The sequence below is a fragment of the Polyodon spathula genome, chromosome 3, assembly GCF_017654505.1.
Source record: "Polyodon spathula isolate WHYD16114869_AA chromosome 3, ASM1765450v1, whole genome shotgun sequence".
Taxonomy (NCBI): Eukaryota; Metazoa; Chordata; class Actinopteri; order Acipenseriformes; family Polyodontidae; genus Polyodon; species Polyodon spathula.
The window spans coordinates 15,345,227-15,363,573 of NC_054536.1; the positions used below are offsets into that span (position 1 = coordinate 15,345,227).

At 35.4% G+C, this 18,347-nt stretch overlaps 1 protein-coding gene across 2 annotated transcripts in view; it reads left to right on the top strand.

The window, feature by feature from the left end:
* Window positions 1-17,676, top strand: part of LOC121312756 (calcium/calmodulin-dependent 3',5'-cyclic nucleotide phosphodiesterase 1C-like) — a 120,753-nt gene extending 103,077 nt beyond the window's left edge. The window contains exons 16-17 of one of the 2 annotated variants that reach the window (XM_041244487.1): window positions 3,404-3,478; window positions 4,829-5,990. In XM_041244487.1, the coding sequence (XP_041100421.1) occupies window positions 3,404-3,478; window positions 4,829-4,890 (137 nt within the window). In that variant the 3' untranslated portion in view covers window positions 4,891-5,990. Of the gene's footprint in view, window positions 1-3,403; window positions 3,479-4,828; window positions 5,991-15,658 lie in introns of those variants that run through there. The other variant, XM_041244486.1, reaches the window with a different exon arrangement.
* The last annotated feature ends 671 nt before the right edge of the window (window positions 17,677-18,347 follow it).

Genomic DNA, 18,347 nt, shown 5'->3' on the forward strand with positions numbered 1-18,347 from the left:
TGATATATTATACTATAAGCTATGATATTACCTTACATTAAACCAGCATATACCAAGGATGAGCTATACATGGTTTAATTACAACTAAATAGAGAGAATAACATGTACGAAACATATTTACAGTGATTATTGACAATATTTAACAGAACAGTAATATCAATATACATTAACTGGTCAGACATATACAAAAATGACATTATAAAAAATATATATATTTAAGACAACAGCATATAAAAATAATAATTTACCTGTGATAAAAAAAAAAAAAAAACGCGTAAAGAAAAAGAAATAATCAGTCGCCTCCCACAGTACAGCTACCTATACAACCAGAAAACTGATCTTCTGTACAAAAAAATATATACGGAAAAAAATAAATAAAGGCGCCGCCACGCAGTCAGTGTAGAGAATCTGCACAGCCCCTCATACAATTACATTAGCTGGGCTTACACATACCATCACGGCCGCTCAGAAAACGAAAATAAAAGTTCACAACATAACACGTCCCAATTACATTCCCAATTGCTCTTCCCTATATTTGAACCGATTATTATTTATCATTTTTCCTGTCAGAATCGCTATTCAGCTACCTCGTAATATAAGCTACATGAAATGAAGTTATGAGAAATTATAATAAACTTTTCCCAACCAAAACAATAATTTGTCATCTACCAATATTAAACTATTTTAAATCAGCAATATTTTCAAAATACAATTTTTATATAAAAAGATGACGGTGAGGTGGCGGGAGACCTACCTCATTCACACGTTTCACAGACTGGGAAGACGCAATGACGAACATAATATGTTTGTTACTCCTCGACTGAAACATTTTTACCTATATTGAAATATTTTACTAGTGGATCCCTGGTGACAATACCCACATTTATATTTACCACTATCATTTACACCACGAACCTCAATGATATTTTTCCACATACATGAAATGTGACGTCTATCTTACCCTTCCTGTTACATACCCATGTACTGCAATAGTTCAATCTGCCGGTTACAGAACCCCGCGAAAATCCTATTTTCTGTACCTCAAAAAGAACACAAGAGGGATCCCCTGCCTTTACATTATCTAACTAACTGATAATAGATCTGGTGCCTCTATTGATAATCTGGCGAAATCATACACCTGTTACATATGTAAAAACTGCAGTCAAATGGACACACTGATGACATTTCTCACATTTTTATATAGCTCAAATGCAGCTTTACAATTGGGAGAATGTATATGAATTATAAAGTGAAATACTAATCACATTGAATGTAAAAAGGACAAAAAAAAGTTTTTTTTTGTTTGGTTTTGTTGTTGTTTTTTTAATGCAAGTCTCAAGTCTGCAAAACATAAAAGTACCTCATTTTGGTTTGAAACTAGAAAATGAATGGTTAACGTGCACAGGCATGATGGAAAATACTGTAAATTGACTGCATCTGTTTTTGTCACCTCCATGGCCGAACCATGTTTTAGAAAAATAAAACCATGCTCAGTTCTTCTCAGTGATGTGAAGAGCAGGCTCTGCTCAGCGCTCCACTCCAACAACTACCCCGCTCCACTCCCCCGCTCCATGTACCATTGGCGCGCTCCACTCTGCTCACATTCTCTGAGTTCACTGTAGTGTTTTTCATTGCCTTGTGTGTTGTCTGATGCTTAATCTGACAGTGTTTCCCTTACAAAAGTTTCCATAACAAAAGCACAGAAACGTGTAATAATGCATACAGTTATAGCCTGGTAAATCATAAGTAAGCATTGTAAACACCGAAGAGGTAAAACTGCAAAACTGTGGTAAACGTTTAAAAGGGTTGTTTCATGTTCAAATTAGTTTGAAATGTGGATGCAAAATGTTAAGCTGTGTGTCGTTTCTGAAAATGGTGCTTCAAATCAAGTAATCTAAAAAAAATGGTGTGTGCAACACAAAAGATGATTAAATTGAAACGTGGTGAGACAGGGCTGTGAACAGGTGTGGTTCATTTAGTAACTTTCACGTTTTTGTACTGAAGACCTATAAGATCCTTAGACCATTCTAATGCATTGCATCTTTCAACATATTCAAACAGATAACAATCAGTGTTTTGTTACCGCCCAGATTCTCTCTCACTCAATAGCTCAGCAGAGACATTGGTAATTGGTTATTTTTAAATTAGAACCATGGGGATTTCATTTTGTGGTTCTAATGTCAGGAAGGTCATTTGCATGCCGAGCATTAAACACATCTGGGTCTTTCAGAAATGTTCAGCTTCACAAAGCCAGGCAGCGGATGTCTCAATACACTTTATTTGTTAAAGAGCGCCATCTGTTGGCTGAACTGTGTTGGTTCAATTGAGTTCAACCAAAACGAGGACATTTTCAAGCATTACAGTACATTTAGGAGAATTCAAATTATAACACTGCTTACTGTGTTAAAATAACCCGGTTGTAGTGAGCAAATGTGCTTTTTCCTGATAAAACAGGGTAATCTGTTTTCAATGGTTGCCCTTGCAGCATGACCCCACACATTTTTTGCAGAGAAAATTACATTTTAAAAAGGGACAGTGCAGTCTTCCATTTCTATTCGTTTTGTGGTACCGTATTTGTCTATGGTAAGAGAAACAAATACAGTGGTATTTGAGTCTATGAATGAAGGAACCATTATGCACAGTAGAAATGTTTGAAATGTGTAAACATATGTTTGCAGCTTTCTAAATGACAAACAGCATCATTTTGTAACTAATAAACATATTCATAGTTATCATCAGGAACTGAATATAGATATTCATGCTTCTAACTGCTGTCTCACATGGAAAAACAATACATTATACTGACTAGCTTTGAATTAAATCGTAAGTAGCCAAGCATAGCAGCTTTACAAAAACATGTGAACAAAAAATGTTTTCGGCAGGTGCAGGGGGTGGTTCAGGCAGGTTCTGTGGCAAGACATGTGGTACCCTACCCCCCCCCCCCCCCATTTTTTAAATAAGTTAGAAAATGATCACAGTGTAAACAGCCTGGGGACCCCCCACACGGATGGAATGGATCAAAATCCCTTTTCACGCAGTTGTTTGAACAGGGAGCTGAAAAGTTATAGTGCTGGCACCGAAATGTTTACTTTACAAATGTGGGTCTGAAGCGAATATGACTTTGAAAACCAACTAATAGAAATATATATCTTGAACTGAAACCAAATCAAACCGTCCAATCACAGGTGAACGCTGACAACTTCACTCTAGGATTGGAAGACACCATTTCCTGTCTCCAATTCTTGTAAGGGCTAAGGGGATTGGCTAAGTGGAATATGAAGCATTTTGCTTCTGGGTCACCATTTCTCTTTGGTCTTTTTTTTTTGTTTGTTTTATTTACAGGTCTGGGGGAAAAAATGATAACATTTAACCAACCATTTCCTTGGCATCTGTTTCATTTTAGGGGAAATGAAAGATGAAAGTAACTCATCTGAACAGGATCAGTCAAATGAAGAAAATGAAAAAAAGAAAACAGATGGTAAACTTTACAAATCTTGTTCTAAATCATCTCTACAGGGACAATACCGCTGCTGTTTGGCACTCCACACTGTACTTTTGAGAAGGACATTTGTGGTTTAGTATTTTGATGCTAATACTGCAAAAAGCAAAGCACCACTTTTATTTAATTTCATTTATGTTCCTAACACTATTCAAATGTATTTAATACTGTATTTATAATACAGCCATTTTGTGTATAATTGACACCATGGGTACAAGCACCATTTTTTAGAAACTAAGAAAAAGTCTTATAAAGCCTCTTACGAGCAACTGTAATCATTGAAAGTGTTTCCTCTGCTATAATGCAGCTTGGGAGACTTTACTAACTTGACACATAACACTCCAGTTATATGCCTATTGTTTAAACCTTTTACTTACAAGACTTTGGAAGCTCAGGATCCCCTGTGTTTGCACTGATGACATCAATTGCAGTCACACAGAGAAATCACTACAGCAGCTACCATACCACATTTTAACCACCAATCCCCTTCACTATATCCAGTATCTTAACATCCTAACATCCTAGTTTGTATCTATCTAGTGTATTCCAATTATGGTTTTTTTAAATGTATTTTAAAATTATTCAATCAAAGTTCCAAGCTTGCTAATATTATACACTTTCTTTCCAGAATGTTTTGTTCCTGTGGAACCACTGATAATGCAGTATTATAAAGGAAAGGCCTTGTATTAACATTGCAGTGTTTTACTTTCATGTTCCTTTATGTTAGTTTGTAATTTTCATTTAACAAAGCATTCCTAAAAAGGTATGATTTAGTGGAGCCAGTCACTCTGCTATCTCTAGCAATAAATATCCATTAACTGGTAAATGTTTTGAATTGAAATATGAAAATCCATGTTAGCAACAGTACAGTATTAAGAGTTACATTTCCCCAACATGTAACTGTATAAAAAAGTCAATCACTTATAAACAATCCTGGCTAAATCACAGTAAATATGTGAAGAAGAAGCCATTCTGATGGTCAAAGCACTGTTATGACTGGCAATACTCTCATTTTACCCAAAGATAATGTATGTGGGAAGCAATACTTTAATGACAGTGAGCAGATTGAGGTAAATACATAGACAATACTAGGTATATACACAAAACTACAGTTTATTATCTATTCATTTCTGTGGCCACCTTTACCTACTCCTACTTTGTACATGGAATTGTAAAGCAATTCATGACATCATCAGTAATATTAGGAGTACAAAGGGAACGTTACAAGTCATTGCTCTTTTCCTGCTGGTGTAATGTAATAAAATGCATCTTCCCCCCTCCCCCTTCTGGAACTTGAACTGACCAGCCACTGTCTCTTTTTTCTTCCAGATCCAGAAGGGGAGAAGAATGATTTTGATTCTGCTGCTTCTGCTTCTGCTGATGCAAACTAACCGTGCCCTTTTAGCTGAGGCTCTCCATTCTTCAACAAGAACTGCTTTCCAGGGAAGGGCTTTGTACAGTGATCCAGTACTCTTCCCACAGGACATGTATACTTTTTTCTTTGTTTTCCATTTCCTAATCCAATGACTGAGCTTTTTGCACAAACAAAGAGAATTTTGTCTCATTACCGCTTCCTAAAAACTGTGAAACTACGGATCTGCACCGAGAACTGACCAGTCTAACTCTTTTTCACACAGCGCTCAATTGCAAAGTAATCCAAACCCTGGCCCACGCATACTTAGGTAACCCTTAGTGTGTAGAAAGATCCCTGGACCAGGAACAAAGGCAGGAGTGACACAGCTATTGTCCTTGTAAGAAGCATTTAGAACAATCCCTTGAAATAAGAAAGGTGTGGAATCCTTCAGTAGAATTGGAACAAAGACTGTTTTGAACACTGATGTAAATTAAGCAATGCAGTCATAAAATAACTAAGGGTTAGTGTTAGATTGCTTCACCAAACACTTAAAATGATCAACACCTGATTAGAGAATAGGGTAGATTTAGATCTGATCAAAATAAAGGATAATGAAGTTACAGTATCTCAAACCATTTTGTGAAATATACTGTGTGTATATGAATGCATTAGCTCAGTAAATAAGAGTCTTTTAAAGAAGATTTCATTGAGTTACATCTAACATCTCCAGAAATAGGGGGGGGGGGGATTATTAGGTTCACTAAAGGGTATGAGGAGATATCAAAAACATAAAGGCAAGCTAAAATAAAAATCAAGAAGCTCCACTCACTGCCCATACTCAGATGCATTCTGGCCTGCTTCCAAATCTTGCAAAAAGTGGAAAGGTTTTCTTTCAAGAAATAAATATCAGTCTGCTTCTATACTGCCAAGTATGTAAATCTTCATTGCTGGCCAATACATTTCTTAGGCATTTGTATGCTTATCAAGAATATTAATTATGGTTCTAGTAAAATGGCTTAGGAGTGTGACAGGAGAGAGAGGGAGAAATCAGAACTAAAAGAGAGCACTTCCAGTAGGACAAGGAAGTAAGATTTATATACACACACACACACAGTGGCTTGCAAAAGTATTCAGACCCCTGACCAATTCTCTCATATTACCAAATTACAAATGGTACATTGAAATTTTGTTCTGTTTGATATTGTATTTTTATACACTGAAACTCAGAATCAATTATTGTAAGGTGACATTGGTTTTATGTTGGGAAATATTTTTAAGAAACATAAAAAACTGAAATATCTTGCTTGCATAAATATTCAACCCCTGTGCTGTTGAAGCTTCCAGTTTGCACCGATGAAAGAAATTGCCCTAACGAGGACACAATTACCCCAAAAGACTTAAAGCTGTTATTGCAGCAAAAGTTGGCTCTACCAAATATTAATGTGTGGAGGTTGAATACTTTACTTTACTTTGACTGTGCTGATGAGAAGCATCCCCACAGCATGATGCTGCCACCACCATACTTCACTGTAGGGATGGTGTGTCTTGAGGCATGGGCAGTGTTAGGTTTATGGCTCACATAGCACTTTGTGTTTTGCCAAAAAGCTCTATCTTGGTCTCATCTGACCTCAAAACCTTCAACCACATCGCAGCTGGGTCACTCTCATGCTTTCTGGCAAACTCCAGACGTGCTTTCAGATGGTACTTTTTGATTAACGGCTTCTCTCTTGCCACCCTCCCATACAGGCCAGTGTTATGCAGAGCCCTTGATATGGTTGACTGGTGCACCATTACTCCACTCCCAGCCATTGAACTCTGTAGCTCCTTCAAAGTGATTGTTGGCCTCTCTGGCTTCACTCACAAGTCTCCTTCTTGTTTGAGTGCTGAGTTTTGAGGGACGGCCTTTTCTTGGTAGTGCCTGGGTGGTGTGATGCAACTTCCACTTCCTGATTATTGATCCAACTGTGCTGACTGGGATGTCCAAACACTTGGATATTATTTTGTACCCTTTCCCTAATCTATGCATTTGTATTACTTTATCTCTAACTTCTGTAGAATGCTCTTTGGTCTTCATTTTCCTTCAGATTCACAGCATTACCAATGATCCTTCAACAGTGGGGTTTTTATCCAGAAAATGTGACATCAACTTTAATGGTTCACAGATGGAGGCCAATGGTAAGGTAATTGTGTCCTCGTTAGGGCAATTTCTTTCATCGGTGCAAACTGGGAGCTTCCACAGCACAGGGGTTGAATACTTATGCAAGCAAGATATTTCAGTTTTTTATTTTTCTTAAAAATATTTCCCAACATAAAACCAATGTCACCTTACAATAATTGATTTTGAGTTTAAGTGTTTTAAAATAAAATATCGAACAGAACGAAATTTCAATGTACCGTTTGTAATTCAGTAATATGAGAGAATTGGTCAGGGGTATGAATACTTTTGCAAGGCACTGTATATACACATGCAATTGTAGTCAAAAGTTTACATACCCCATTGGGAATGTACAATTTCTAGAAATTTCTCGAAAACAAAGAATTTAAAGAAAAATGTAGCCAAAGTTTTGCTTTTGTGGATGAGGAGAAAAAGCTTACAAATAAATAGATGTCTACAGTTATTTATTTCGGCATATATTTTTATTTATTTTTGCAAAAAAAAATCTAATTTTAAAGTATTCATAGCCTTTGATACTATGATAGTATTGTCTACAAAGTGCTAGAAATTTCAATATGATAATGCAGAACCTAGTTCTAGGAAGTCCAGTAAATGCTGGATTGTAGGTGAACATTCTTAGAGAGTATAACAGGGTTAGGCATAGAATGATTGCTGTCATTACAAATAAGTCAATATGGGAAAAAGTAAAGAGCTTTCTGAAGACCTTAGGCAGAAAAGCTAGAAAAGGATACAAGATGATTTCCAAGGATTTGAGTATTCCTATTTCAACTACTGTTTCTATAATAATAATAATAATAATAATAATAATAATAATAATCTTTATATAGAGCCTTTCATAGTGGACCACCATCATAAAGCGCTTTACAAGATACGAAACTAGGGTGTGCGAACTATGCATCAGCTGCAGTCATTCACAACAATGTCTCACCCAAAAGACGGAGCACAAGGAGGTTAAGTGACTGAAGAATGGTCAAAAATCACTGAAGACTCATGCCAAAAGCTCATTGACAAGTATCCTAATAATTTAAAATTATTATTATTGCTAAAGGGGCCTCAATTAGCTATTAATTTCATTTTCTTTGTCAGGGTATGAATACTTTTGAATTAGCTTTTTTTTTTTTTTTTTTTGGGGAGTTTTGCAAAGAAATTGTGGAATAAATAATTCTAAGCATCTATTTCCTGTAACTTTTTTTTCCTCATCCACAAAAGCAAAACTTTTGCTACAAAAGATGTTTCCTACTAATTCTTGTTTTCATTGGGGTGTGTACACTTTTGTATAAATAAAATAAGACTTATTTATTTGTTGGAGTGTTGTTCTAGTCCCAAGACCATAGACCTAGTGGTTGAGTTACTTAAACGGGGTGCAAGATAAATGTAGTGAAACTGTGGCCAATATTTTCCCCTCCAGTCATGTTAAACTGATTGGAGCCAACAAAATAATTCCATAACATTGTCTTGCTTTTTGTCCTTTGATGTCATCACAATGTATACTCCTACAGGGTCTAAAAGTCTGTACAGAGACTTGCTTAAGTGATAACCAGATCAAAATGTGTACCCCATTTGCAGGTCATGCACTCACATTTACAATTTCTCGCCAAAAGCTGTAATGGTCTGAGAGCAGTGAATAAGTGGACTGTTACCACTGCTGTCCATGATAAATTAGGTTTTAGGTGAAATAATATTTTTACTCAGCCCTCCATGTCACTGTAACACTGTAATGCCATACTGTAGAATTAAATAAGTTGTTCTGTAGCCATGGTGATGTGTAACAGATTTGTAAGACGCAATGTGGTAAATTCAGGTCTGCTGTTCCTAGCAGAACTTGTCTTTATTTTAATTACCCTTATTTTAATAAGTGAGGGAAGTCTGAATCTATTTCAGTTGTTGGTCACAGAAAATCAGCAGTTGCCAGCCTCTGCAAAATGAACCAGAGAAATCAAAACAGAAGCGAAAAGAGAATTCCAAAGAGAATCTGCACTCTATTTGCAATTCAAAGCATGCCTGCCAATTAATTAGTTTGAAAGGCCACATGTTTATTCTGCTTCTGTATGCACTTGCCGTGGTAACCTCTCAACAGTGTTGGAAACAATTTACATTAAACAAATGTGGTGTTTTTCAAGGAATTAAACAATTGTAGCTTTGTATTGCTTGTATAGATCGCCATAGAACAAGTAAAATACACTGTGCTATTAATATAGATGATATATGCAGAAATAATAAAATTACACTACGATGACGTGACAATGTAATAGACATGTGTGTCAGCCTGCTTAATAGATTATCCGACAGCTTTGAGGTGTTGCAATAGTTTCTTTTTTTTATTTTTTTTTTTTTTTTTTTTAATGCCATTGTAAAGTCAATAATACGCTTTCTCTAGTTGTCAGTCACCGCCATAGTAGTTATTTAATATAAGATTGTTGGGCTTTTTACTGTTAATTAATAATAATAACAAGTAAATAATAAATAACAAGTTTACAATGCTGCTGTCTTAAAAGGGCATTGCTGGGGCTTTAGTGTCCATGTGTATTACAGGACCCTTTATTTTCACAAAGCAATTTCACCTAAGACTATATTTTTAGATACATTTTAAGTTGTTTAGTTAGCACTGGTATAATTGAATTTCTTTTACTGCAACAGAATAGATTGTTTATAAAAGTAACCACATAGCTTTAGCTTATGTTTTTCAAAATAGCGTTTTATTAATACATATATTCCTTAAACTGTTGCAGACTAACAAGAGATTCCATTCGAAGAGTTTCATGAACATCTGTGGAACAGACTTTGAAAAAGCTTAAATAACTGAGGAGTTAAAGCTTTGTTGATATAGTGCTACTTTCAAAACTGAGCAAGTCTTTCAGATTTTGTGCAATGTGTTTGTAATTTCTTGCATATTTATTTGCTCCTTTTTTAAAGGTATTTAATATTTTATTAGTGGCTTGCCACAAGAGTACTCTAATTATATATAGCTACTGGATCTTGAATAGATCATTCTGTGAAATCACTGTGTATTTACTGACAAATGTTGCCTTGACCATGCACTGAGTAATTAGCTATGAGAGATATTAAAGCTGTATTTTTCTGTAGACTGGGGCTTATAGTAGCTTTTAGCGAAATATACATGTAATCTGTTTCCAATTTCTTTGTGATTTGCTACATATATAAACCTGACTATGATTAAACAATGCAATGTTGTTTGCTCAGTCAGTTGTTTTTTAGTTATCTATATTTTATATTGTCCATGTCTTCATCAGCTCACCAGTTCTTTGGTATTATACATCGTGTAATATATTGGTATTGTAGTCAGGAACCAAAATATGAACTAAGTTTGAAACACATACTGTATAAGTACTAAAACAATGGTGAAATCCTAGACAAACTTTTCAATGAGAAGTCTCCATGGGTGTCTTTATGTGTTTATAATGAACTTGACTGTCTCAAAGAGAACATTAAATGTTTTATTAGATAAAATACTAGTTAAAAACCTAGTTAAAGCTAGTTAAAGTAGAGCAACCTAGTTACTTTAGGGTTACTGAACAGCTCACACTCCAAAACACCTTTCATTTACCCCAAGTGCCCATCATAACCCCTTGCGTTAGTAAATACTACAGATGAAAGGGGTAGGGGAGCATCTTTAATTACATAAAGCCATAATTGTAACCTTTTCCATATTCTTCCAAAATACTGTTTTTGTGATACAGTTAATATAGCATTCAAAACATTGACACTGACATAACGATTGAAGCATGACTATCACAATGAACAGGGCATACTGTATGGCTGCCGCGTTTCTGGAAAAATCCAGAGCAAACTTCAGCGTTTGCCATTATTCTGAAATTCACAGGCTTCAGATCTGTTCTTATATCTCAGCATAACTGCTTGTGTTCATATTTGCATCACCTATGGGGTCATTTTCCCAGGAGCATATGTTCTGTGTTATACAAAGTATAAAATATAACATTTAGTAACTATTAAAACAGTTAGATTATAAAAAATACCAATACTTCTGTGTGTATGACTTATATAACCTCTATAGAGGGCCACATTCCCAAAAGCGCAACACAAAGTGTGAGCTATGACATGTCGCTCACACTCACAGTTCTGTTCATCTTGTGGAGTCATGTGAATCAGTTGTCATAGTAACATCTTTTGACTGATGACAATGTCAGAAACATATAATGCTGATGGTAGTTTTTTCACATTCTGCATTGCTTCAACTCTAAAACCACACTTAGACCACTGCCTAGTAAAATGTTGTGCTCAGCACTATCGCGTGCAAACGTAGAAAAAACAGGTTTGCGGATTGAGGGAAGTGATTTTGAAATTCAGTAATCTTCAGCGGTATGTATCGCAAGTCGTAGCATTCTGACTGCCTCAATAAATTATCCATTTTGCTTGCCTTTCGTCTGATTGTTATGCTTAGTCTAGCAGTAAGTCAAAGTCTTTGGTAAATTACAGTATGTTGACAAAGTGCCAAATTCATCAACATGTTACTATATAAAAAAAACACAAAAACAACCGCTTAGTTCTGTGTACGATTGTAGATGTTAATAGCTAAAGAAAAACAAAGGTATGTGGAGACCTTAAAATTAAATCTCAAGTTCTGCTAACCCTTAAACAAACTATCTGTCTCCTGCTAGTTCTAAATATATGTGAAATATTTATTGGTAGTTGTCATTGCATTTTTAACCTGCTTAATAAATTATTTTTATACCACGAAAAGATGATTTATATGTTATGCCTACCGATATTTCTTCATAACAGATTAGCTGATTTGATATAGGCCTACAGTACGTTCTCATAAAATATTCACTGAACAAATGTGATCCTGTTTGTGTGCTAAATAAAATGCAAAGCTTATCAAGTCGTTCCTATTGTGAAGCTCAGCTGTCATAGAGTTTATTAAATTTGTGCTGGTAACATTTTATTTTTGTCTAAAGATAATGTTTTAATTTTTGTGTTTATTTAGTGATCTTTTCTTTAGTTTCTTTAGCTTCCCCGTGATAAAAAAATATTCAGAAAAAAAAAAATGAAGGGGAAGTGTACTTCCTTGGATTGTTCAAATATTGTTGTTTTGGTTTCATATATGCATTTTGGTCACATGTTTTTTTTTTTTTTCAGGGTAGCATTGTTTTATTTTTACCTGTGTTCTGAATGTTTAATGTAATATTATATTCCTCACTATTTTCATTTCTATAAAAAAATGTGTAGAAAAGATGTTCCTGTTTGTTACAATGCTACATTATTGTACTGTTGCGACAATAAAAGGTAGAAGCTTATTTTTTATTTGATGATAAATTAATTAAAAATAAATGTATATAACATCAGGACATCTGTACAAGGTAGCACATTTGTACAAGAAAGCATTCTCAGTTTCAGAAGTGTGGTCTCAGATTCAAAGATCTGGGGCTCGATATTCGAAAGGTTTGCACACCGCACAGAGGGATATGCGCGTCGCAAATGCCTGTTGTGCCGAAATTGTGCCAAGTTGCCATATTCGAAACGTCCTTTTGCTCATCACAATCCATTCTGTACTGTGCGGAAATAAAATGTATACATCACGCAATATGGGGAGAGTGGCCAACAATATGCGTGATCCTGGTATATTCGAAGGTATGCGCCAAGCACAAAACCAGGTTTGTAAAAGGACTGTGTTAACTCTGCGCACACTACCATTCCAGCACTGACTACAAACAGGTAACAATGGGAAACGTGGGTATCATGCAGCGTGTCCGTCGACATGTGGATGTGAATGATGGAAGGCACATCCAGCAACAGCAACACCAACATAGGCGAAGATATGCTGAAAGGGTACACCAGCCTCGGCACACATATGAGGAGCTCAGCAATGAGCAAATCGTGTCCAGGTATCGTCTTGACTCATCTATGCCACATGCTGCATGATGACCTGGGTAGAAAAAACCTGCACAGTCATGCTTAGTCTGAGCAATTGGTAGTGTTGGTCTGTATGTGTATCCTGGCTACCAGGACCTTCCAGAAGGTAGCAGGTGACACAATGGGGATCACCCAGTCAGCCGTGTCTGCCACGTCAACTGGTTCATAACCGCGTTGCTGTGACATGCTGAGGAACATATTAAATTCACCAGTACCAGAGCAAACAGTGAGGAGATAATGCAAGGTTTTTATGAGGTCGCACACATGCCGCGGGTGGTAGGTGCAATTGACTGCACCCATATTGCTATCTGGGTACCTGTTCCAGTTGTCCTGTTCTATCAGGATTCCAGTTGTATTCAGAATAGTCGGAAATTTGAACAGCTACTCCATGCCATGTAAACAGGGTACTCCAAATGAATTCGTCCGTATTCTGGATACCAGTATTCCGAAAACGTGATACCGAATACCCACTTAGTATTAGGATACTATCGGAATAGTAGCCCTTCTAGACACCTTAGTATTAGGATATATAATATATATATATATATATATATATATATATATATATATATATATATATATATATATAATATTATTAATATCCTTATTTATTATCCTTGTAGTTACATTGAGATTAAAAACAGCAAAGTCAATCGGAAACAAGCCTGTTGTTCTTGATACACAATAAAATACAATTAAGACACAGGAAAATCACATTTAAAACAACAATCAAAATACACAAAAGTAGTCAACTATTTAAAACAATTACAACTCTCAGTCATGAAATCATGCAGTTTACTCTTAAATTGCAATAAAGATATCTGGGTCTGCAGCTTTAGTTTGGACTGGAACTCATTCCAGGCCAATGGGGCATAATAAGCAAAGGATCCTTTACCAGCATCAGTACGCACATTTGGGATTTTAAAATGCAAAAAAAGAATGAGATCTGAGGCTATGGTTACTATGGGAAGCTATAAGGTATTCATTTAAATAAGTATATTCATATAATTTACATTGAATAGCCTTATATACCATAATATATCAGTGCTACTACCTGCGTAAAGCCAAAGAAGTCCAGGCTTCCAAATCGTATAATATACAATGATGAGTATTAAATCTTGTATTTGTATTGTACCTCAATGCTGCATGATATAGCGTGTCCAGTTTACCTAAAGTTGATGGTGTTGCAAACCTATATATTGCATCACCATAGTCAATTTGCAGCAAAAACATACAAACAATAAGCCTCTTTTTTTTTGTTGCCATAACATATATAACACATGCATATCATAGTGATGTTTACAGCGTATTCCCATGCCCAACAGACGAGTGTGTAAACATGCACTCACCTCTGTCCAGCACACTGCCTTCCTTCTGTCCCTTTAATATGGTCCTATTAGCATATGGTAATACATCGGTAAATAGAAACATGAGATGCAAATGTATTCTAGGTGGACATTCAATATGCACATAGCGCAATCAAATTTGAATTGGGCGAAAGCCCTAATTTGTCTGAATATACCAATCTCTGCGCAATAATTGTGATGCGCTAGTTCCAATAGCTGTGCACCGCTGGCTCAAATAGTGTCAGAGTAAGTCCACTCTGGAGTTAAGTATATACTATGGCAACAGCACTGATAGCAGCTTGTCGGGGTAATGCAATTACTAATGGTGACGGTCCATCATTCTGCGTTCTCTCTTGGCTGTTGTGTGCAGTTGCTGTATTGGTAGTGAATGAGCAGATGGTTTTTGCGAGGCACAAACAGATTTGTGAATTGCTCAAAAAACTGCTATATTCAAATGTCTCACAACTGCTTTGTGTTGTTTTGGAATATCTCATTTTTTGCCAAAGCACAATTTTTTTGCAAGGCACAAATTTAGCGAGGGGATTGTGTGAAGATCAAAGATCGGCCCCCTGGTGTCAACAAAACTGAAGTAATTCAATCCTAAATCAACACACACAAACATGTATGGCTATATTTGATCATACTTGAAAGTAGATTATTTAAATGTTTTATTAATTTATACAAAGTGAATCACATAAATATGGTTCCATACTACCATCAACCAGAAATGTTTAATGAACAAATTATTATTCTTTCGTACTGGCTTGCTTGCATTAATCTATTGCAAACTAAGCAGCTATTAGAATTTTAAGACTCACTGATCTGTCCTTCAAAACTTAATGGGAATTATAATAATGTTAAATATTTTGTTATAATAATGGCTGTAAGAGGTATGCTATGTTGAAAGTATATTTAGATAAAATTTCAGAAACAATATCCTTTACTTGCAAGTAAGATCTTTTTCTTTTTAGTTAGTTGTGGAAACACAAAAGTTGGACCACACTTGTACTGGTGTGAGGTTTTGGTTGAAAAGTGTGTGCATGCGTGCATGTGTGCTACTAAACTACAGCACAAATTAGTGGGAAAGAACCCTAGGTAGGCTGGTATTGGTGTTTTTTAAAGAAGCAAATCCCCATTTCTCTTACTGATTAGAAAATGAAATGGAACTAGAAGCATTAATCTCAAATACCACACTGACTGTAAATTACTGTATGGTATATGCAGGGGAAGCCTTCACAAAACATTTCTGATACAGAATATTAGGCAGAAAAGAGAGCTTCATTCTGAACCAGTACCTAATATTTCAGATCTGGCAGAGGTACCCTAATGTTAAATCAAAGGTTTATTAAGATGTGTTGTTAACTGTGATCATGTTATTTATTCCCTTCCAGTGAGGCATCCAGCATATGATTTGATAAGATACTTCAAGAGACCCAGCTATTGTGCAAACTCGTACCTCTCATCTGTGCAAAAGAAGGCTGAAGAGAGCTTGATTAAAAGCAAGAACCTGGACCAGAGGGGTAAAATGAAGAAGCTGCAGCGTATATCTCTCCGGGGGTGCAAACAGTGAAGAAAGTTAGGGGCAGCTTTGAAGTTTGGGAAGTATCTTCACTGTTTATCAAAACTGAAAGATAAAATGCTCTTTTGTCTTTAGGAACTGTAGTGAACATGGGGCTATACCAATTTTAAGACAATAATGTTCATCTTTGCACTGGGGATGTGCAAAGACTTTGCATAGTCAACTTCCCTTTAAAAAATAAAAAGCTTCTATACACTTCACATTCTTTATCAATGTTTTTGGATATACAGTTTTGTAGGACTTTGTCTACCAGACAGAGAATATTTTTAGTCTTATGCTTATGAGTGTTGAAGTCATCTGCAGTAGTTTATCTCCATTGATTAAAAAAATATTAAACATACTGTACCTGAATACTTTTTCCTGAATGATGTTACTGCATAATACCTCCACTACGACAATTGCTACAGTACACTGAAATTGTACTAAATATTTATTAAATTCATTAATTTTACTTTTTATAGTAGCCATTCCTTGAAGTAAATACAGTAGCTTCTTAAAACAAATACTTATAAGCATCATTGTTTAACTTTAATAGCTCATTGTAAATTGTGTAACGTGTATATGGAGGCCATGCATTGCACTATATATTTTGTATAGGTGTCCCTGTCCAAACAATCATATTTTAACGATTGAACAATTATAAAAGAGCTATGAAAAAGTAAACAAAATATTTGGAAACTATCATAAGTTTCAACAGGAATTAAAAACAATGTAATTAAGCAAAAAGACACAGCAAGTTGTGCATTGCTGTGAAATTACACACACCTTGCAGTGTGCATGGTTATAAAATTGACTATTCCGAAAGAAAATAAAATGTATACACTATCAGTGTAATAGACCTGATATTCAATTATTTTGAATGGGATCAAAAAGATCCACCAGGAAACAATAGATAGTAAAGGTGAACAGAAGTTGCATTTTTTTTTTTTTTTTTTTTAATGAAAACTGTCAAACTGAGAATGTTATTATTGTATTTCTTATATTGTCTTGAACTTTGTTGTTTCTAGATACACTGATAGTTTGCTATGGAAATATTCAGGGGTCAAACACCAGCTGGCCAATAAAGATACAACACACAGTGACTGACAACATTTTATTGTGATTCAAAGAGTAAGTTCCAAAAAATGCTATACAGCCCATCACTACAGCGGCCATTTTGAAAAGAGCTTTGAAACATACTTTACAGTTATAAGTGTAAAAAGTTGTCAGGATGTGTTATTTAAACAATTGTAGCATTACGTGGAGACGTGTAACACTGTATTTTTCAGACCCCCGCTACTTTTTAAAAACGTTATCATTAAGAAACATTAATGGATAAAAGTTTACATACCCCAAAGGAAATTTATAATTTCTAGAAATTTCTCAAAAACAAATTACAGGAAAAATCTTTTGTAGCAAAACTTTTTCTTTTGTGGATGAGGAAAGAAAGTTGCAATAAATAGATGTCAACAATTATTTATTTCAGCATTTATTTATTTTTTTGCAAAACTCCAAACATGCTAATTCAAAAGTATTCATACCCTGATATGGACAATTTAATTAACAACTAGTTCAGGCAACTTTAGGAATAACCTCTTTTAAACGATTAGGATATTTGTCTATGAGCGTTTGGCATGATTCTTTAGTGATTTTTCACCATTCATCGATGCAAAATTGTATTAGTTCATTAAAATTCTCTTGTGCACAGCCTTCTTCAACTCATACCAAAGATTGTCAATCAGATTTAGATTGCGACTTTGACTATGTCATTCCAGAACCTTTTTTTCTTCTTTAGCCATTTTGCTTTGGATCGTTGTTGTGTTGAAACGTCCAGTTGCGCTTTAAACCAAGTTTTGTAGCGGAGGGTTTCAGATAATTGGCCAATATCTTTTAGTATGCTATGGAATCCATTTTACCATGTAAACTTTATGCAATTGTCCTTGTGAGGTTTTCCTAAGAGTGGCATTTTCCTTGGCCTGCGACCATTGAAACCTTCACCATGCAATACTCAACCTATGGTTGAAATGGAAACCCCAGTCCCCCTTGCAGCCAATTCACTTTGAACATCTTTGGCACTTAATGTCAGATTGTTATTAAGCTTCCTCATCATTGTTCTACTTGTTCTTGGTAAAAGAACCTTCTTTCTTCCAACCGAGGGAGCGTTATGACAGTATTAGGAGTCTTGTACTTCTTGATAATAGAAACAATGGTTGAAATTGGGAAATTGGGAGAAATATTCTTGTATCCTTCTCCAGCTTTATGACAATAAATAGTATTCTGCCTAAGGTCTTCAGATAGCTCTTTACTTTTTCCCATATTGACTTATTGGTAATGACAATAATCATCATATGTCTACCCCTGATACTCTCTAAGAATGTTCACCTACAATCCAGCATTCTCTACTTTTTCTGGAATAAGTTTGACATTTCTAGCACCTTGTAGACAATACTATCATAGCATCAAAGGGTATGAATACTTTTGAATTGCTGAAATAAATAATTGTAGACATCTATTTCTTGTAA